Raw genomic sequence first — 19,889 nt, 5'->3', positions numbered from 1 at the left:
AGCATACATCAAAGTCCTTAACTTTTCCTCTCATTCATTACTTGAAAAGGCCTACGAAAACATCTGATCTGCTGATCTGGTTTCCAACGGAGACCTTCTTGTCAAAGAAAAAGCCCATGGAGATGAAGCTGCCCAGACATCTCGCAATAATCCCAGTCAAATCCCAGAGGGGCAGTATAGGTTGTGCAATGGAGAGGGCCTTTTCTCCTCAGCAGTTTGATCCTGCTGGTGCACAAATACGGACACATATTGCCATGTTTAGACATCTCTTCACTTGCAATCTATGCATCCCTGCAGTCTAAGAAAACAATTTGCATATACGTGTGTTTTGTGTGCTGTGCCAGAAAGATAAACATGAAACGCCTGCTAACCTGCATCTCCAGTGTGACCACATTCAACATGCAGGTGCTTGTCTGCTATTCAAGAACATTAAACAGTATATCACAGTTGTGTTTAATTTTTTTTTATATCATCTTTATTTCAGTTTCTAACAAAAATGGCATCAACAAAACATAACCAAAGGCATCTCTATGAATCATCCTAACCAAACATCATTCACTCACTATTAATTACGGGGACCAGGGGGTGAATGGGACATTACTGAATAGCTGGAATTTTGAGTCCAATTAGAAAATAGGGAACATGCTATTTAAAGCTCAGTGACAGCAACCACTATTGCCCAAGGAAAATGGAATCTAGGTCGTGGACACCTTACTACTATAGTGTACTGGCAAAGTCTTCAAAAACAAAATGTGGTTGATTTGCCAAATGTGTACGCAAAGGAATTTGTTGTGATTTTTTTTTACAGGTACATATTTACATACATACATATACATACAGTATATGACAAGACAGAAATTGAATTAAATGAAGTAAGTAATTATGCTTTTTTACTTATGTAAAAAAGTCTTGCTCCAGATACACATTTATATTATGATACCATGGTGTTAAGTGCACTTCCTGAATAAGACACACTAATCCTTCAGATGGTATTTCTCCAATGCACAATATGTGAGTAGAGTGTACCTATCATTTGACACTAAGGGAACTTGTGCTTGCCATATATTTTTATCTCACCTCATTCAAAAGGCTCTTATTCATTTGCCAGAAAAGCATTTAATATCTCTTGTCATGCCGGTCTTGGACTTTCATCATATACATTTAAATGCATCAGTTTTGTCTAAAACTAAACTTTACCACAAAAGCCAATCAACCAAAGTAATGGATTGTAATAAACAGTCCATATTATCACTGTAACAACCATATTGTTCATTTATACATAGTAATAGGAAAAAGTTTTGGATGCCTTAAAGATTTGTGCACTTTCCAGTAGTATCATTTTGATCTGTGCATCCGATGGAGAGCACTGTAACCTTATTGCATGCCAGCTGAGATAATTTGCATTCAGTGTGGTTAATACTGTATTTGACATTACAGGTCCAGAATAATGCAGAGCAAAAAAAAAAAAAAATACTGGGATTGTTAGCAGTCATTAGGCGTTTTTAATAAGTCCTGGATCAATGTTGTAGCACGTACTGTGGAAGGAAAGCGGAAAGGATTATTAGGGTATGATCCAAAAATCCCCCTTCATAAATCAACTGACCCAAACAGAATTGTAGAACTATGTACTGCTTGGGTGTTTTGTGGCACTACTTGCTTGAGAAACATTATCAACAGTTTGAAATCAACAAATACATGTTCAAACCAAACTAAGCATGTACAAATTGCCACAGCGTGCACGTGTTTAGGTATATCTTAATTTTTGGCAGAGAACATAAAGTAAGTGTCAATATAAACAAAACATAATTAACCCTGCAGGCCTCACGTATGTTCTTACAGACGTCAATATCTTTGCCAAACAACACAGCACATACTCTCACCTGCATCTGACTCACCTTAACACGATTCATACCTTTGACTAATAATGTTAATAATATGCAGTCTGAATAACAAGTAGCAGTAATTACTTTATACCCTGGATCCTTTTAATCAGCTGAATGCTTGTCAGTCGTAAAACAAGTGAATTTCAATTATAAAGCTGTTGTACTGGTACAAACAAGTTTGATGTTAAATCCAAACCAGTCAAGTCTAAATCAAACCGAAGTGAACTGTATACGTGGATTGCATGAGACTGGACTCTTTGCAGCATCTGGTGGCGAACTCATGTAAGTACAATCATCCTAACCAGATATTATGCGCATGCAAGATTGATTGAACATAATAAAAGAATGCAAGCACAAAAAGACAGTATATGGTATATACATATATATTTCATTTATATCACTTAAACTGAGACAATATGGATACAACAGTATAGTAAGTTTTACATTGCATGACAACTGAGTGCAAGGTTGTAATACTAGATCCAATAAACCTTTCTGATTCAGCTGTCAATCATAAAATATCTACTTCATAAATTAGGTCAGCACAGACATTAGCACTAATTTACATACAGGAAGCACACAATTCTCATTTCTCACAAACAGATAAAATGAACACGCAAAAAAAATCCATGAAAACGGTTCTGTTTTAAAGGGCAATCCCACTGTTATTTAAGATAACTCTCAGATGTGAAAACTGGACCCTCTAATCTGATTATAGGTTATAATCTGAACGTGTACATTAATTATAAAATGCAATACATATGTGCAATGCATAAAAATAATGATGGAATGTATTTGTACATCAGCACAGGAGAGTTTATCACAATAAGATCTTTGTACACAAAACTTCCTCCACAAATTTTTGCAACCACCAGTGTAGTTGCCTTTATGTGATGATCCATTACTGAAATACAGATAAACAATGAAAAAGATAAGTGTGGCGTAGTGCTACGAGTAGACACGGATAGGAGACGGAATCATATTTTTTATCCCTAACATAACACAGAGCACAGTCAATGCATGCCATCTGGATCATTCTTCAAGAATTGTTATGTACCATTAGAATATTGGGATGTAGTTGTCAATCTTAGCCCTGTGTCTTTGGGCAATACACTCTGCAATCCAGACAATGTTCCGGCACTCTTGTTCCTTTAACTTGACGTAGGCATAAAACACGCTGAAATGAAATTGGTTCAGGAAGGCCAGCTTGTTGAGTTTCACCTAAAAACAAATAACCCAAGTTTTCACATTAGCATAAACATTTCAAACAGGCCAGGTATTTAACATAAAAATGTTAAATACTCTCAAAATGTATTTTAAATGCAATGAAACATTTCTCACCTCATGCTCAAAAAAGCGATCCTCAAGAGTTTTGTCACCTGGATTGCTGCCAGCACCCTCAAAAAGAAGCTTGTATTCCTAATGCAAATTGTACCCAAAATCAATTATCAAATGTAACTATGTAGACAAGTTCTTAAAACATAAATCCCTATAAGACACACGTGAATATCATAACTCTTCATGAGAACAGCTTTAAGGAAACAAACTATTAAACTTCTGCTATAACTTCATCTGCTGTTTTCAGAATTATGCAATAACTTTACGTGAGGAATAGACCAAAATTTTATCTATTCAATGACAATCTCAACAGATTTTATTCTAAATGTTTAAACTTGTGAATCACATTTGGTGAGTGAGTGAATGAATAAATGAGCGAGTGACACAAGGTCTACAAAGACACTTACAGGATAATAGTCAGCCACAGCTTTGACCTGCTCGTAGTCATCGGCGCGGGCCAGCTGTGCTAGTCCCTCTGGGTAGAGCTTGCCACAGTGAGGGAAAAGTTTAGCTCGGTCTTCTTTAGACAGCTCCGTACCAAAGGAATTAATGGTGATGATGAATGCCCTCCTGTCTGCTTCAAACTGAGATACAAACAAGAGATATTAAAACCATTTTGTCAAGCTATGTCAATAAAACAAACAAATTTAGTCTGTTAACAATAATTATACTAGGCTAAAAACTAGTGTGTCATCAAAATATTGTTGGCTAGCTTTAAACCTTAATCTTTGGATAGGTTTTATTTGAGAAAAAAAGACAGAAACACTCTAGGGCTGCCTAATAATTAGTCACGACTATTTATTTGCAGAATAAAAGTTTTGTTTATATAATTATTATACACAGTACATCAACAAATATTATGTATATATAAAAAAACACATATATGTATATTTTTAAGGAAAAATATACTGATATAATAAATATATATATTTATATATGATATACATTATATGTAAAAATACAAATGTTTAAACACATGCAAATATTTCTTAAATATATACATGCATGTGTGTGCATTTATATATACATAATTATTATACACATTACACACACATTCAATATGTAAACAAAAACTTTTATTCTGCAAACGATTAGTCGTGACTAATCATTAGGCAGCCATAAAACACTCACACAAACACTGCATCACAATCGGTTTTAGTGTGTTTCATGTTATTTTTCTCTCTCACCTCTAGAATAGGGCACATGGTATCTGCAGTTGTTCCTCCCAGAGAGGTACAGAATTTGTAGAAAGCTTCTAGATAAGCCTGGAAAACAAAAAAAACCCCCGGGTAAATTCCAGCTTATGGTTTTTATGATAAAAATACAAATGAATAAGACTACGAAAATAACAGTGACATTACACATTGTCTATATTCATTACTGTGCATTCACACCGCCACCGGTGAGAGCGTCAAAATAGCCGGAAGTCATGTACGGTGTGAGTGTCGAGGAGAGATGAATCAGCTCAACTTTATGATAATGAACTATGACGCGGTTCGGTGCAAACCAATCGGAGAGGGGAAATGATTGGTGGCAAACCAACGTTTGGCAGAAACCTCCACTTTAGAGGATTCCAGATGCAATCGAGTGTCAGAGCGTCCACTACTCTTTTTCAATAGCGTTGTTGGCAGGGCAGCCAGTGCTTTTTTTTAACGCTCTCGCCGGTGGCGGTGTGAATGTACAGTTAATGTTGAGTTAGATTCAGCCTTCACTACAAGCACATACAAATCTACATTCCTGCTACCCACACATATGCCTGTCAAATGTGTGCTGTGGCATCGCTGTTGTGTCATGTAAAAACTTGCAGTTTTTAATATCTACTATTTTGGGATTTTCAAAGGCAAGACTGACCTTGTAAAGGGTGTTACGTATTATTTCAATGTTCATTTCATCCAGATCCTGCTCAGAGATGCAGTCCTGAAAGAAAGCAGCTGAAAGAAACACAGGTGGTTACCATTAACTGTCACATGGGGATGTGGTCATGTTGACATTATACATGCATTAGGCCTACATCTGCAAATATCAAGCTTAATAAATTAAGAAATGTACAATATGCAAATGCAAAACTCACAACTTGCTCTCTCCCTTTGATCACGTAACAAGAAATTTTAAATATTCCATTGCTGTATCCAAAAGCTAAGGCAGCTGACTTGTTGCCTCGCTGCTTAATAATGCAATGACTTCGGAGGCAGGATTTGAAGGCAGCCGCAAGAAACGGATTCAGACCGATAACAATGTTATTATAGTTCAGTCATAAATAGAAAGCTTCTTTACAATAACCATTAGCATATTTTAAAACTACTGCATGAATTTCTATCTAGAAATGCAATCAAACCTGAATATTAAACTTTTACAAAACTGTGGTCCAACCGGGTTCTCTGCTGCACTTTATTCTTCCAGCTCAATCCTGCTTGACCAATCACTTTCCTTACACACACACAATGCATTGTGGGACAGGGAAGGCACCGAAGTATACATCTATGCTGCCTTCAAAAACTGATCAGATTAAAGAGTAAAGCTAACATTGGATTTGGACGTTCCTTGATGCCTTCCTGCTTTGGATTGTAGCCTCCGAAAGCAGCATTTTATAGCTTTAAGACACAGCCCATGTGTTTATGTTTTTTATAAGAGACTTTCTCACCAAGTGGTGTATCCACCAGGATAGCATTGTAGAGCTCTGCTGGAGTCTGTGCGATGTTGACTGCCTCCATCTGTTCAAAGCTGCCAAGAGGGTGACACTTGGGTACCAGCTCTGAGATGGCACGCTGATGCAGAGTTCCAGTGATCAATAGGATAACATTATCAATCATATAGCTGTATCTGCAAAAAAAGCAGAATATGAGAGTTTGAGATTTGACTTTTCAAAAATTTACGGTCAAAAATATGGTTGGCTGGTTATATAAATGATACACCTAGTATAATGTCGCTCTTCACGTTAAGGCTGTGGGATTAATTCATTGTGATTTTGGTTATGGGAACCTTTCTTTAATTGTATTTAAATACATGTTTGTTCTGTTTGTATATTAGATCTTTTCTATTTTCTTCATTGTGCAGCACTTTGGGCAAAAGAGGAATCTAATGAGGAATTTTCATCTACAAATGTCAGGCCGTGAATTGGAAAACCATGTTTCCCATTTAAAGAAATGGTTAAATCAGTGCATGCTATTTTTTACTCAAGTCAATGAGTTATTATATTAAATAATTGCATTAAACAATAGCAATTTCAGAATATTGATCAAAATAATCATAATTGTGATTTTTCACATAATCAAGCAGTCAGAACTACTAAGTATTTTACTGGTACTCACGTGATGAAATCCATAAAGCTGGCCAGAGGCTCATAGGACTGGTTCCTCATATGGCAAAACTCAACCACCATTTTCTCCTTCAGTTTGTCATCAATGACAGAGACTGTGAGAGGAGAGGCTTCATTGGCCAAAAAGCTTCCATAGTCAGTGCTCTGCAAATGAAGCTTCAGGTCTACAGTGAAAGGAAAGCAAAACCTTTAAATATCATTTTAATAATTAAAAATACATATGCACATAGAACTGTAAACGTATATCCTAATGCTGTTATGAGACAAATGCTTAATGCTTGTTTCTGAAAAGATTTCTATACTCATTTTGGATTTTTTCTCACAGTTTCCAGTTCCCTAAAATGCAGACAAAATTCCAAGTGACGCACTATTACAAATTACAGTAGCTTCTTAAAGAGACCATATGCCAATTTTTATGTGAAAAAACATTTACATATAGTTAAATAATATATTTTCTTCGATCAGGACAGAGTTGAAAATGTGCAAACATATTTAGGAGAACATTAAAGAAACAGCAAAATTATATAATATTGATTAAAACAAGTACAAAGATTTGAGAAGTCTACCTAATAAATAAATAAATACATGTGTATGAGGATTCTTAGACTTGAAAGATGTGTTAGTATAATAAAATGTTTTTAAAAATTAAAAAACTGGGCTGCGTTTAAGACGGTTTCATCCTCAGGGCGAAAAAAATTACAGACAATGGAAAATATTTCAATACAGCTAAGTTAAATCACAAAGTATATTTTATGCAAGACTGCAAATTGGATTTCTTCTATCTTGTTGGTACAAAAGTAGTATTTATGGGGAAAAAACATGCTCTTCTTAAGTATATACTGTTAATATAGGCAGCTTAAAAGTGTTTATCTCTAAGAGATATTTTCTTTGAAAACTGTGCCGGATATGTTTATTACATTTCGCACAGATTGAATGCGAATCTGCCCATTCTGTATTACTGACGTCATGACGTATCACATGACCACCGGCTCAACACAACCATCACGACCTGCATCTTCCATCGAAAAACCTTTACTATTTACCTCAAACATTGTGATTAACAACACGTTGCTTTGTTTTAACGTTTTGAAAACACTACTTGAGTAACACTACAAGACTTGCGTAAATTACGCAAATATTTTTTACACATAAAAATACATAAGATGTGTGCCTGACAGGATGACAGGTAACGTTCTTGTATCAAGGCCCTTAGCGAAGGACTAACATAATATAATGACCACATGTACATTAATTTCAAAGAAGAGAAACACAAGATCTATAAACGTTTAAAGATGATCTTTATCTGTTAAATGCCATTTAAACACCAAGGGTCCGTGCTGGGTAAAGAAGCAAGCTAACTGACATTAGCTGTACTGTTAAATGATTTGTAAACAGCTTAACACCTGGTAAAAATACGAGTTTGCGACAAACATAAAAAGCAAATGTCAATTGTTATTCTCAGGTGTATGTGAAATCTTGTGAATGGAAAAAAAACATACTAATCGGCAAAATACACTCGACCCACCTTCCAGAGTTTCACACTGAACGAGGTTCAAATAATCCGCTTGTGATAAAATCCCAGCTTTAAAACCTCTGACCAACCCCTCCAGATATCCATTATCGACATTAAAATATAATTCGGAGAAAGGCATGGTAAGAAGAAAAGATTACAACAGCTCTATCTAAAACAAGAGATAAATGTAGCCTTCTAGCAAGACCTGAAAGAAGGAAGCTGTGGATACCCGGATGTCCGTGCACGCGCACGCTAACACACACTCATGTGACCAAACATCTGACTCTCGGCCTTAACACTGATCTCAGAACAGCCCTAAACAATTTAAAACACCGATCTGAGCTAGTTTATAAACTCAAGATGCCTTGTTTGTTCATTTGTTTCAAACCATAAATGCATCATAGTTTACTGTATTAGTTTATTATTTATGTAAGTAGAAAGATTGTCAGAAGTAGTAGGTTATGCTTTCTTGTGACAGCGACAACCTGGAAAAAAACTTGCAGGAAGGTGTGGGTAGGTTCTGCTGGAACCCTTCTTATATTTATTTCTTTCTCTAAGTATTATTTTATCATTTTAATTGTTTGTGGAGCTTGCAGAAATGTTACCAAAAAGTAGGCCTAATGCTTGCTGTAAAACAAATTTTCTTTAAATATTATGGTGAAAAGTTTTTCATTTAGTGAATTTTGAAGTGATAAATAAGGGAAAATACTTTTTGTGAGTAACTAAAGCACTGTGGTTTTTTTTGTGTTTGTTTTAGTTTTTACAATTAATATTATAATCAAAACTGTTAGCTGTGTTTGTGGGGTCATATTCTGAGGAGGCCAAGCCCCCCACCCCATTCAACCCTATTAATGCCCCTGTTGGAGACGTTTAAAGCAGCAAAACAAAAGTGGGTATATGGAGGGTATACACAAATAAATCCTTAGAAGTTGCTATACACAAACAACCATGTGGAAAAGTAAGTATACGGCGTATACGTGCATATCACCCCGACTACACCATTGAGATACACCGTATTGAAGTAATGATGGCCCCCTTGAGCACTAACCACTAAACACTTCATTACCCTGCAGGTTTTAAAGCTAATACATCTGCAGTCAACTGATGACTCCAGCCTGCTGTTTTAATGATCATGACGCAATACAGCATCCATTTGTGAGGAAAAACACTTATGAGTATGAACTTATGAGATGGAGGTCAGATTTATTGCATGTGTTATTTCCTTGTACAACAGCAAAATAAGTGACTAAAGCAGCATGGCAATTATGTTATTTTATATACCTTTAAATAATGGTGTTAAAGACTAAAAAGGTTTAGTCAAGTGTCAAAATTCAGTTTCACTGCATTAAGGTTTATTTTCATATTTGCAGCTTTTGTATAGCTCTGCGGTAGAGCATTGTGTTAGCAGCACAAAAGGTGATGGGTTCAAACCGAGGGAACATGCTGATTAAAACATGTACCTTTTAATGCACTGTGTTTTTGGATGAAAGCGTCTGCCAAAAAATAAAAATGCAAAAAATGTCATGTAAAATAAGCCTAGACATTAAATGTGAGTGTGTTTGTGTAAAGCTAAACTGTGAATGTATGATGCCATTTCACCAAATACATGTTGCTATTTAAAACATGATGAGCTTTTAGCTTATATTGAATTAAGCTGATTTCTGTTCATATCCTGTTATTTGGAAGACATTAATGACATATCTGAACAAATAATGAACTGAGTGTTTCTGAAAGAAAATTGATCAACATTTAATCTTGTAGCAACCAGATTTTATCAAAGAGCAGTGCTGAGTTCACAGAATTGAATTTTCATGGGACAAATGTACATTAATTACCATGTTCTGCCATACACCATCATCTGAAATAATGTTTTCATTTATCTTGGATAGGTTGGTTACGTCAATGTTTAGAAATCTTTTGAAACAACACATCAAGTTGGTCTGAGTACACAAGAAAGCGTACAGCCTTTCAAATCCCTTTAATTTAATGTACTTAATTTAAACAAATTACAGTTTGCAAGTTTCTTACAACATATCGATGAAAATAATTTATAAGTATAATTCCATTGTGTGTGGATGTGTGTGTTATGTGTTTGAGCCAGGCACAAAAGGCCACACCTCCGTCCACTGATCAGGACCATGTGGTCCCACTTCAAGAAGCTGCCTTATAAATCAAGAAGTCGTGTGCTGTCCTTTGCTAAGAACGCAGAACACTGCAGGTAGGTAAAATACAGACACTTAATTTAAACATGTAGGTACACACATATACACACAACACCACACAAATGACAATATTAACAAAAATATTTACCAACACATTTAGAAAAACACACACAAATAATCGTCTTAGAAAGGTTTCATCTCATTTTGTATTTGTAATTCTTTCTTTTCCTTAGTGAAAAGGTTCAAGCAGATCATTGAAAGTGTGGCTGAATTTAATCTTATATGCGAGTTGAGTATGATGCCGAACACAGTTTTTTTCTGCTGGATTATGATGAATGTCATGGTGATGGCATCTCATCCAAACCTGAAGCGCAGTCAAAGTTCATTTACCTTTTCTGATACTGGTAGGTTATTTTATTTCTAAAGTCATGGAAGGGTGAATTATTTTCTGTTGATACATTTGAACAATGGTCTTGAAACAGTAAAGTTTAAATTGTTAAACAGAAATGTTGACATATGTTGAAATAATAATTGTTTACATTTTGAGCATTATTTAAAAAATATTTGAGTGCTTTTAATGCTGTTTGTGTTTGGATCATTTTTGTTATGCGCTGTAAAGATTTTCTACCTGAAGTCGATCCATATCAATTTGAAATAAGCTCAGCAGAAGAAAAACCGATAGAGGATCTTGGCTTCTATGATGAGGTAATGATTGACATTTAGTATGTGCTTTCAAAATCAAGCAAATTACATAACTTTAAAATGTATTATAGACGCGTTGTTCTGCTTTAAGCAATGGTTCAGTGCTGATTGATCATAACTGTGATCTCAGTTATTCTCTTGTACCTACTTTAAATTAAAAATGTAACCTTTATGTTTGTCATTCACATCACTTCAGACAATAAATATGTGAGACAACCTTGTTTTGTATGACTAAATGTCACTTACTGTCTGAGGGATATTGCCTCTTTTGTAAACCATGTACAGGAGATAAGAGGACCATCAAAGATAAAGCTACCTACACTGTAAAAAAAATGATCAAAATGTGTTCCCCGGCTGTCACTGGGGTAGTACATGTATGTACAGCACCATTAGGCACAGATATGTATACATTTGGTACCAATATGTACCTTTAAAATACTAAAATGTATCTTTGGAGTGATAATTAGCTCTCTTTGATACCAATGTACCTCTAATATTAACTTTTGAAAGGGTACCACCCCAGTGACATCTAGGGTACATATTTTGACAATTTTTTCTTACAGTGTATGGTAATATTTAATTAGTTTTTTTTGTAGCTCAATATAGAGACTAAAAGACGTGATGGACTAACAGTCTGTTAGTCTGATCGGTTGAAGATTGGGAGAGGATTTATGGTTAACGTTGAGAGGACTGTGAGGGAAGCCCAGTCATTATTTTCAGACCAAATGGACCAATGCTAAATAAATGAACAGTTCACTTAGCGTTCTGGGCTGCAGTATGAAAGAGCAAACTCGGAGCAATAAAAATTATAATGGTGATTTCTTTGTTGTTGCCATGGCCACAGGACATGGGTAAAGCTCTACAGCTGCAGAGAAGAGGCACTCGCTCCCCCAGTCGCTGTATCCCGCATCAGCAGTCCTGCCTGGGCCACCACCTGCCTTGCTGCAACCCCTGCGATACGTGCTACTGTCGCTTCTTCAAGGCTTTCTGTTACTGTCGCAGCATGGACCACACCTGCAAACATGATCATGCATAGAGCCAGCCATTAACCTGAACTGGTTAATGGCTGCATACATTTACAGCTTGTACAGCCAATGAATGTGAATATGGACATTGCAGACATACTTTAAAATACAGCCTTACATTCACAATAAGGTTTCTTATTATTTATGCAAATATAATATGCACAAAGCTAAGGTGAAATTTTATTGCAATTTGTTGTCTTAAATATTTTGTATATGTAATTTCAATAAACCAGGGTTATTGCATAAAGTAAGTCTATGTTGAGTAAATATATAAAAAAAAACATAAGTACTGATCGAATTAATGAGAAAACATATATTAATAAAGTTTAATTGTTTTTTTTTTGTTGCCTACCTAAAAAGTTAGTACACAACTAAAAATGTAATGGATTTGAAAAACGTTTGAATGTATATGATTGTTATATATATATACAAATATATTTTATAAAAAATACAGAGAAACTGGGAAGCAAAAGTGAAGACATACATTTTTATTATCAATAGAACAGTATGAATTTAGTTTGAAGCAATGGTCTGGTCAATCCAGTCACGAAACTTGGTGACACGGCCATACACTGCAGGAGTAGATATTGAGCAGGTGCTGGTACCCCATGACACGATACCAACCAGAGTCCAGGTGCCATCCTTCTGACAGACCAGAGGACCACCAGAATCACCCTGAAATATACATTAAAGAGTTTGTAATCAGTTAGCGTATTGTTAAAATGCAAATATGATTAATGTAAGTAGATGAAACAAAAGCAAGGAATGCTATAATGGAATTTAACTTATTCATTAACTGACATAGTACTGGTAACAATGTATAATGCCATAATCATGATGACTTATGGTTTCTAGCAATTCATTAAGTTGGGGCAGCTCACCATGCAAGACGAAGCACCATCGGCACCAGCACAGATCATCGTGTCAGTGATTTTACTTCCCCAGAAACGCTGGCAGTCACTATTGTTTAGCAGAGGCAGAGTGGCCTGCTGGAGGCGAGGAGGGGTAGTGCCAGCTGAAATGCAATGAAAAATTGGAAAGCACATTTCAATTAACATACATACTAAAATGAATCATTTAAGAGAAAGATGCATAGTAAAGTAGATGATCATACATTTTAATTTCCTTCAAAACTGGGTATAGTTTTAAATTTGACAATACTACCTTTACATTTATTAATTTAGCTGACGCTTTTATCCAAAGCAACTTCTAATTGCTGTATATGTCAGAGGTCGCACGCCTCTGGAGCAACTAGGGGTTACCGTAAGTGTCTTGCTCTGGGACACAATGGTGTGTCACAGTGGATTTGAATCCAGTTCTCTCACACCAAAGGCGAGTGTCTTATCCACTGCGCCATCACCACCCCCAAGTATAGGGGTACTAACTATATACAATGAAAAAATGGAACTGAAATGTCATCATCATATTGTAAAAAATAAACCTACAATTGTATCTGGTCAGACCCCATCCAGTAGTCATACATGACATTCCTCCAGGGAAGTTGTCACTTGTTTTAGCAAGGCACACAGGAGACACCTGCGTGGTGAGCTGAGCAGGGGTGGCCAACTTGATCAGAGTGACGTCATTGCTTTTGGTGTAGCTGCTGTGGTTAGGATGCCTGAAGACCTTTGAGAAGAAAATATAGACAGTTTAGCAATCACGTTTTTATGCAGCTATTCATCTGTTTCAAATTTCCTTTGCCCCAATGTGATACAGAAATACACACCTTGCCAACAGTCATGGTCTGAATGGGCTCAGAGTTGGAGGAACGGTCATGCTCACCCAGGATGACACGATGAGAGGTCCTATAAGCAAAATATCTACATTAACTAGAAGCAGGTCAGTATAAATATCAGAATATAATACAGCATATCTGTAATCTATTATTTTACAGTAACTGGTATAATTCACAATTCATTGTATTATATTTAAGAAGTCTCTCTTTTCACAAGTATGTTTATTGACAAAATATACAGTGTATTAATTGCAGATTTGATTTGTTATTTAATGCTGTCTTACGTCACATCACAGTGAGCAGCAGTCACAACCCAATATTCACTGATTAAGGAGCCACCACAGAAGTGCCAGCCAGAGTAGTCCTGTAACAAACGTAGTGTAAGTTTACAAATTCATTGAAGACTGATTGTCATTAGATCCTTTAAGATGTCCATTTGTACCTGCAGAGACACCTGCCAAGGCCAAGAGTGAGGCCGTGCCTCTTCACCATTCACAATCCTGGAGTAGCCGGTGATGACGGCGGGGATGGCAGGATTGCCACAGCCTGGAGGAGAAAAGTGTCTTCAAATTATTTTTCAATGAATGACTGAAATATTGATTTAAAGCTAGAGAAAACTTAAAAGCAGGTATTAAAGTGTCTTGTTATAGGATGTACCATAGGCTGTACTAACGAAGGCAAGGCAGGAGAGGATCCAGAGGAAGGCCATTGCTGGATATAAAGCGTGCCTGATAATGTGGGATCTTTTATACCCAATCCCCAATTATATTGTGGACATTTTATCTTAAACACTCTGGGAGATTGTACACCTTGCAAAAAAGATCACCCTACAAAGATAAGGCTTCATCTGCACTATAATTTCAAGTTGCTTTAAATCCTTTATATATTAATTCCTTATTATCCACATTAACTACATTAACACACATTAATATTCTGTTTAAAATTGTTAAAAATACTTTCTATAGTTGAATACGAACATCTGTGTTAATATTGTGTTAATTGTAACACTTCAATGCTAGGTAAATGGAAATAGTTGATAAAAAGTGTTTACTGGAAATGACCTTGACATGCTGCACTGAATTTCACATATCCTTACAGCTGCTGGTATGGTTATTTCATATAATATTTTTTCTTAATTATAGAGCATTAACATTTTTGTAAGTTTTATTTATTATTTTATTTGTCTTCTTATATTTTAATTTCATTTTGACTGCATAGTCCTAAACATGTTTTTTTATTTTCATTCACTGATTAACACATGGTTCCATTTTCAAGTCCTCTACACCAACATCTGCATCGATTCCCAGGACATGAAAATGTCCACAGGCCGCCACTTGCTTATAAGTAAAACATTGAAGCTGCACCTGTGACTGTACATAATCACTTTTTGCACGTCTTGCCATGCGATTGTTTAGGTTATTTGTCCATTTCCCCAAATACAACACTAAAATGTGTTTACTAAATCAGCATCTCTAATGGCAGCAGGTGAAATATAATATATTTGGGGGATATTTTTTCAATAATGACATGTATGATTTTTAATTTAAACTTCCAGGATTAATTGTATTTTGAGCAAATAACGTATCCATTTATTTATAATATAATATAATATAATACATAGTATAAACATACTGTCTGTCACGTATTTTTCAAATTGTATGAAAAGAAACTGTAAAATAACAGCCTAATGGAAAGCATTCTGGGAGCCAGAAATCATCATCAACTTTTTCAGTTTGTTTCCTTCAGATTTTGTTTCCCAGAATGCTTTGCATGAGGCTGTTATTTTAGTTTTATTCTGTAAGGATAAAGACTTGTAAATGTTTCATGTTCATTTAACTTTGAACAAACTGTTGCCAGTAAATAACATACATTTAAATTTACAGCAAGTTACTGGAGTAAGTTCTTTTTTCCTTGCCTCAAAGTAATTTGATTGTTTTGTATTTTATTATTGCTTTTTATGTTTTACTTTTGTAAGATGTCCTTGAGGGTCATGAAAGGCGCCTACAAATAGAATATCATGATATAAAAATAAAAATAAAATAAATTTTATTGTGACTTTAACTAATTCAACCTTATTTAACTCTTTCCCCGCCTTTGTTGAGTTATCTCGTCATTTAAGAGAAAACATTTCCCTGCCAATGACGTTTTACCCTGTTTTGTTTGGTTGTTTGCTGTTTTGTTTGTTTGTTTGTTTATTTTGAAAGCAGATGGTGTGTTTATATATTTATAAAAGAAGTTTTTCCTGGAAGGCATTTTGTAAAACATTTGTAAAAATCACGAAAAAAGCTGGCGGGCAACTTTTAAAAAAGGCTAGCGGAGAATGAGTTAATAAGTTAACAACTCATCACTAGTCAACATAAAAAAAAGTTGAAGTGACTTGTAAATCTAAGTTGATTATACTTAAAAAATTATGTGCAAAAATGTACAGTGTGCAACCATGCTTGGAACTGGAATCTTCTCAACATATCATGTTTAATTAACTTTTTTTAAATTATGTTAAGTTGACAATTAGTAAAAGCATTTCTTGTGAGTTTAACTCAAAACCTAAATATTTTATGTCAGCTCATCAGAGACTTACACAATAATGATAAGACTAAAATAAAAAGTGAAAATATTCCTTTAAGTGTCGCTTAATCCACAAATATAGTTACAGCTGTTTAAAAACAATCAATTAATATTAACTCGAAAAGAAGATTATGTCAAAGGAAATTACACATTTAAGTTAGTATGTTTTCCAGGAAATTAAGTTTACATCATTTAATTTTTTTTTAACTATTTCGAACTTTCGGGTTTACAGAAGTGCTGTAAGAATTTAAAGTTTAAGGAATCATTGCATATAACGGGTCAGTGCTTCACTTAGTGCTGATATGATGTCATATGTGACGGATATTTTGACTATAAAGACACTTTTTGGGGCAGATTCATAGTGAATTATTGGGATCTTTATAGCCTCTATCTTTTTAAGTCTTACACTTACTGTATTTACACAAAAAAGGTTTATTAACGAGTTGTTCATAAATAACAGGTTTTTCTGAAAGTAAACTTATTAAAGTACAATGAAAATGAATATCTTATTATAATTTTTGTATAAAACCTAATCCATTTGAATCTAAATAACAAAAGTCCATGGTGTATATTACTGTAAGAATAATTTTTCATTATTCTGTGGCATTAATTGAGAGAATAAACACACTTATTTATTATTAAATTAAAATAATGAATAAATTACAAATCTGTCCCATCTATTGGTCTGGAACAGTATTTTTTACCTTTTGGGGACATATTTTGGAAAAACGTATACAAAACTAGGAGTTGGGTTAGATAAATGTGTGTGTGTGTGTGTGTGCGTGCGTGCGTGCGTGCGTGCGTGCGTGTGTGCGTGTGTGTTTGTGTACTCAAAGTCTATTGAATAAAATCATTACAACTTACATAAAAAACAAGCATGGAGGTAGATGTCCTTTTTTAATTTTCTTTATTGATTACATTTTTGTAAGAAATTTATAAACCACAATTGCAGACTTAGTTAGCAGCAATAGTCTGGTCAACCCAGCCACTGAGTTTAGTGATACGGGCACACTCCAGGCATGCTGGTTCAGCAGGTGCTGCTGCCCCATGACACAATACCAACCAGAGTCCAGGCGACATCCTTCTGATGAAGACCAGAGGGCCAACATAATTAGTCAAAAATCGAGAAATATATTTTAGAACAAATATACAGACTATTTTATATCACCTGCATAAGTTCTTTATCAACAGACAGAGGAAATGGAAAGCAAAAGTGAGGACATACATTTTTATTATCGATAAAACTAAAAACAGTGTGAATTTAGTTTGAAGCAATGGTCTGGTCAATCCAGTCACGGAGCTTGGTGACACGGGCATACACTGCAGGAGAGGAGGTTGAACATGTGCTGCTACCCCATGACACGATACCAACCAGAGTCCAGGTGCCATCCTTCTGACAGACCAGAGGACCACCAGAATCACCCTGAAATACACATTAAAGAGTTTGTAATCAGTTAGCGTATTGTTAAAATGCAAATGTGATTAATGTAAGTAATAGATAAAACAAAAACAATGAATGCTATGATAAAACGTGTAGCCTTTATTAAGATGATTAATTGTTTCTAGTAGTTCATTAATTTGGGCAGCTCACCATGCAAGAAGAAGCACCAGCAGCACCAGCACAGATCATCACATCAGTGATTTTACTTCCCCAGAAACGCTGGCAGTCATCATTGGTAAGCAGAGGCAAAGTGGCCTGCTGGAGGAGAGGAGGGGTAGTGCCAGCTGAAACGCAATGAAAGATTGGAAAACATATTTCAATAAACATACATACTAAAATGAATCATTTAAGAGAAAGATGCATAGTAGAGCAGATGATCATACTAGGTTTGACTTTCTTATACATTAAAACTAAGAACATGATGACACAAGCTAAATAAAATACATTGAAAAATGGAACTGAAACAAGATCATATTGTAAAAAAAGAATCTACCATTGTATCTGGTCAGGCCCCATCCAGATGTCACACACTTCATTCCTCCTGGAAAGTTGTCGCTTGTTTCAGGAAGGCACACAGGAGACACCTGCGCGGTGAGCTGAGCAGGGGAGGCCAACTTGATCAGAGTGATGTCATTGCTAATGGTGTAGCTGTTGTAGTTAGGATGCTTGAAGACCTTTGAAAAGAAAATATAGACAACTTAGCAATCACGTATTTATGCATCTACAGTATTCATCCACTTAATATTTCCTTTGTCCAAATGTGATACAATTATAAGGAGAGATGCACACCTTGCCAACAGTCATGGTCTGAATGGGCTCAGAGTTGGAGGAACGGTCATGCTCACCCAGGATGACGCGATGAGAGGTCCTATAACCGAAATATGCGCATTTACTTTAGAAGCAGGTCAGTATAAATATCAAAATATTATACAGCATTTCTGTAATCTATTGTTATAACTGGTATAATTCAATATTTATTTTCATTCTTTTCACAATAGTTTTTTGTTTTTTGTTTATAGGTTTTGCTCGTGAATGCTGTCTTACCTCACATCACAATGAGCAGCTGTCACAACCCAATATTCACTGATCAAGGAGCCACCACAGAAGTGCCAGCCAGAGTAGTCCTGTTACAAACATAATGTGAATTTACAAATGATCATTAAAGACTGGTTGTCATAAGACCCTTTAACATGCCCGATGATGTTCATTTTTACCTGCAGAGACACCTGCCAGGGCCAAGAGTGAGGCCGTGCCTCCTCACCATTTACAATCCTGGAGTAGCCGGTGATAAGAGGTGAGATGGCAGGATTGCCACAGCCTGGATGAGAAAAGTGATTTCAAATCATTTTTCAACGAATGACTCAAATATTCATTAGGAAAAACTTAAATGGAGGTGTTAAAGTGTCTGGTTATAGGAACTACAGGATCATACCATAGGCTGTGCTGATGAATGCAAGACAGGAGAGGATCCAGAGGAAGGCCATTGCTGGAGTTAAAGCATGCTTGCTAATGTAGGGTCTTTTATACCCAATCCCCAATGATATTGTGGACATTTTATCTTAAACACTCTGGGAGATTGTACACCTTGCAAAAAGTTATTTTTTACCCTGCAGATAAGGCTCCATCTGCATTATACTGTAGTTTCTAGTTGCTTTAGATCAAAAATAAATTCTTCAGACATTCATTTTTCAACATTGCATGCCATTAATTCTGCTTCACGTAGAATGTCATTCTATTTAAAATTATTCAAAATTCTTTCTATATAGTAGAATATGGACATCTGTGTTTACATTGTGTTAATCATGTATAAGATGTGAAAGCGTGACACGTCAATGCTATGTAAATGGAAATAGTTGATAATAAGTGTTGACTGGAAATGACCTTGACATAATGTACTTCACATACCCCTACAGCAGCTGATATTTCATATAATATTTTTTCTAAATAGGAAAGTATTGAAATAGATGTGTTTTACTGGAAAATGTTCTAATTTACATTTGTCTGCCTCCTTATATTTTAATTGCAGTAGCCCTGAACATCTTTTCTATATGCATTCACACTGATAAACACATGGTTCCATTTACAAGTCCTCTACATCAACATCTGCATCAATTCACAGGACATGTAAATGTCCACAGGCCACCACTTGCTTATAGATAAAACCCTAAAAATGTACATAATCAGATTTTGCATATTGCAAATGGCATTG

General features: G+C 35.4%; 4 protein-coding genes across 10 annotated transcripts; 1 reads left to right on the top strand and 3 right to left on the bottom strand.

Annotated features, from left to right (window-relative positions):
- Window positions 1-1,516: 1,516 nt before the first annotated feature.
- atp6v0d1 (ATPase H+ transporting V0 subunit d1) lies at window positions 1,517-8,306 on the bottom strand. 3 transcript variants are annotated; one of them, XM_065267849.2, is made up of 9 exons: window positions 8,063-8,306; window positions 6,530-6,701; window positions 5,863-6,041; window positions 5,073-5,152; window positions 4,409-4,486; window positions 3,629-3,805; window positions 3,225-3,302; window positions 2,941-3,104; window positions 1,517-1,535 (listed from the first exon to the last, which is right to left on the bottom strand). In XM_065267849.2, exons 1-8 carry the CDS (start codon window positions 8,187-8,189, stop codon window positions 2,943-2,945), a joined length of 1,053 nt encoding a protein of 350 aa, XP_065123921.1. In that variant the 5' UTR covers window positions 8,190-8,306; the 3' UTR covers window positions 1,517-1,535; window positions 2,941-2,942. The 3 variants fall into 3 exon arrangements, with proteins under 3 accessions (XP_065123921.1, XP_065123920.1, XP_065123919.1); XM_065267848.2 differs by lacking the exon at window positions 1,517-1,535 and adding an exon at window positions 2,251-2,787 and having other exon boundaries at window positions 8,063-8,305; XM_065267847.2 differs by lacking the exon at window positions 1,517-1,535 and having other exon boundaries at window positions 2,251-3,104; window positions 8,063-8,305.
- A 132-nt stretch (window positions 8,307-8,438) lies between these two features.
- On the top strand, window positions 8,439-12,199 carry agrp (agouti related neuropeptide). Of its 5 annotated transcripts, XM_073812639.1 has the most exons (8): window positions 8,439-8,563; window positions 8,808-9,008; window positions 9,124-9,205; window positions 9,940-10,038; window positions 10,152-10,268; window positions 10,446-10,616; window positions 10,832-10,917; window positions 11,759-12,199. In XM_073812639.1, the coding sequence occupies exons 6-8, from the start codon at window positions 10,508-10,510 to the stop codon at window positions 11,948-11,950; spliced, it is 387 nt and encodes a 128-aa protein (XP_073668740.1). In that variant the 5' UTR covers window positions 8,439-8,563; window positions 8,808-9,008; window positions 9,124-9,205; window positions 9,940-10,038; window positions 10,152-10,268; window positions 10,446-10,507; the 3' UTR covers window positions 11,951-12,199. The 5 variants fall into 5 exon arrangements, with proteins under 5 accessions (XP_073668740.1, XP_073668739.1, XP_065123926.1 ...); XM_073812638.1 differs by having other exon boundaries at window positions 8,439-8,557; window positions 9,124-10,038; XM_065267854.2 differs by lacking the exon at window positions 9,940-10,038 and having other exon boundaries at window positions 9,124-9,246.
- A 213-nt stretch (window positions 12,200-12,412) lies between these two features.
- Window positions 12,413-14,475, bottom strand: LOC135749294 (chymotrypsin A-like). Its single transcript, XM_065267851.2, has 7 exons — window positions 14,332-14,475; window positions 14,117-14,220; window positions 13,959-14,038; window positions 13,666-13,744; window positions 13,385-13,565; window positions 12,821-12,954; window positions 12,413-12,614 (listed from the first exon to the last, which is right to left on the bottom strand). The coding sequence occupies exons 1-7, from the start codon at window positions 14,381-14,383 to the stop codon at window positions 12,453-12,455; spliced, it is 792 nt and encodes a 263-aa protein (XP_065123923.1). The 5' UTR covers window positions 14,384-14,475; the 3' UTR covers window positions 12,413-12,452.
- Window positions 14,476-17,131: 2,656 nt separating this feature from the next.
- LOC135749293 (chymotrypsin A-like) lies at window positions 17,132-19,172 on the bottom strand. Its single transcript, XM_065267850.2, has 8 exons — window positions 19,113-19,172; window positions 18,895-18,998; window positions 18,725-18,804; window positions 18,470-18,548; window positions 18,174-18,354; window positions 17,831-17,964; window positions 17,465-17,662; window positions 17,132-17,323 (listed from the first exon to the last, which is right to left on the bottom strand). Exons 1-7 carry the CDS (start codon window positions 19,162-19,164, stop codon window positions 17,501-17,503), a joined length of 792 nt encoding a protein of 263 aa, XP_065123922.1. The 5' UTR covers window positions 19,165-19,172; the 3' UTR covers window positions 17,132-17,323; window positions 17,465-17,500.
- Window positions 19,173-19,889: the final 717 nt, after the last annotated feature.

Source organism: Paramisgurnus dabryanus, chromosome 2 (assembly GCF_030506205.2).
Source record: "Paramisgurnus dabryanus chromosome 2, PD_genome_1.1, whole genome shotgun sequence".
NCBI lineage: Eukaryota > Metazoa > Chordata > Actinopteri > Cypriniformes > Cobitidae > Paramisgurnus > Paramisgurnus dabryanus.
Note: the sequence above shows the minus strand (reverse complement) of the source record. Positions and strands in the feature narration are given on the sequence as shown.

Bases quoted from the DNA above. Each gene is read 5' to 3' on its own strand.
- atp6v0d1 (XM_065267849.2), bottom strand. From the start codon at position 8,189: ATGCCTTTCTCCGAATTATATTTTAATGTCGATAATGGATATCTGGAG. The intron at 6,702-8,062 runs GTGGGTCGAGTG...CTTTCACTGTAG, and splicing joins TCAGTGTGAAACTCTGGAAG to ACCTGAAGCTTCATTTGCAG. The intron at 4,487-5,072 runs GTCAGTCTTGCC...TTTGTTTTCCAG, and splicing joins TACGTAACACCCTTTACAAG to GCTTATCTAGAAGCTTTCTA.
- agrp (XM_073812638.1), top strand. From the start codon at position 10,508: ATGATGCCGAACACAGTTTTTTTCTGCTGGATTATGATGAATGTCATG. The intron at 10,617-10,831 runs GTAGGTTATTTT...TGCGCTGTAAAG, and splicing joins ATTTACCTTTTCTGATACTG to ATTTTCTACCTGAAGTCGAT. The intron at 10,918-11,758 runs GTAATGATTGAC...CCATGGCCACAG, and splicing joins ATCTTGGCTTCTATGATGAG to GACATGGGTAAAGCTCTACA.
- LOC135749294 (XM_065267851.2), bottom strand. From the start codon at position 14,383: ATGGCCTTCCTCTGGATCCTCTCCTGCCTTGCCTTCGTTAGTACAGCC. The intron at 14,221-14,331 runs GTACATCCTATA...TTTCTCCTCCAG, and splicing joins CTTCGTTAGTACAGCCTATG to GCTGTGGCAATCCTGCCATC. The intron at 14,039-14,116 runs GTACAAATGGAC...CGTTTGTTACAG, and splicing joins CTTGGCAGGTGTCTCTGCAG to GACTACTCTGGCTGGCACTT.
- LOC135749293 (XM_065267850.2), bottom strand. From the start codon at position 19,164: ATGGCCTTCCTCTGGATCCTCTCCTGTCTTGCATTCATCAGCACAGCC. The intron at 18,805-18,894 runs GTAAAAATGAAC...TGTTTGTAACAG, and splicing joins CCTGGCAGGTGTCTCTGCAG to GACTACTCTGGCTGGCACTT. The intron at 18,549-18,724 runs GTAAGACAGCAT...TTTCGGTTATAG, and splicing joins GCTGCTCATTGTGATGTGAG to GACCTCTCATCGCGTCATCC.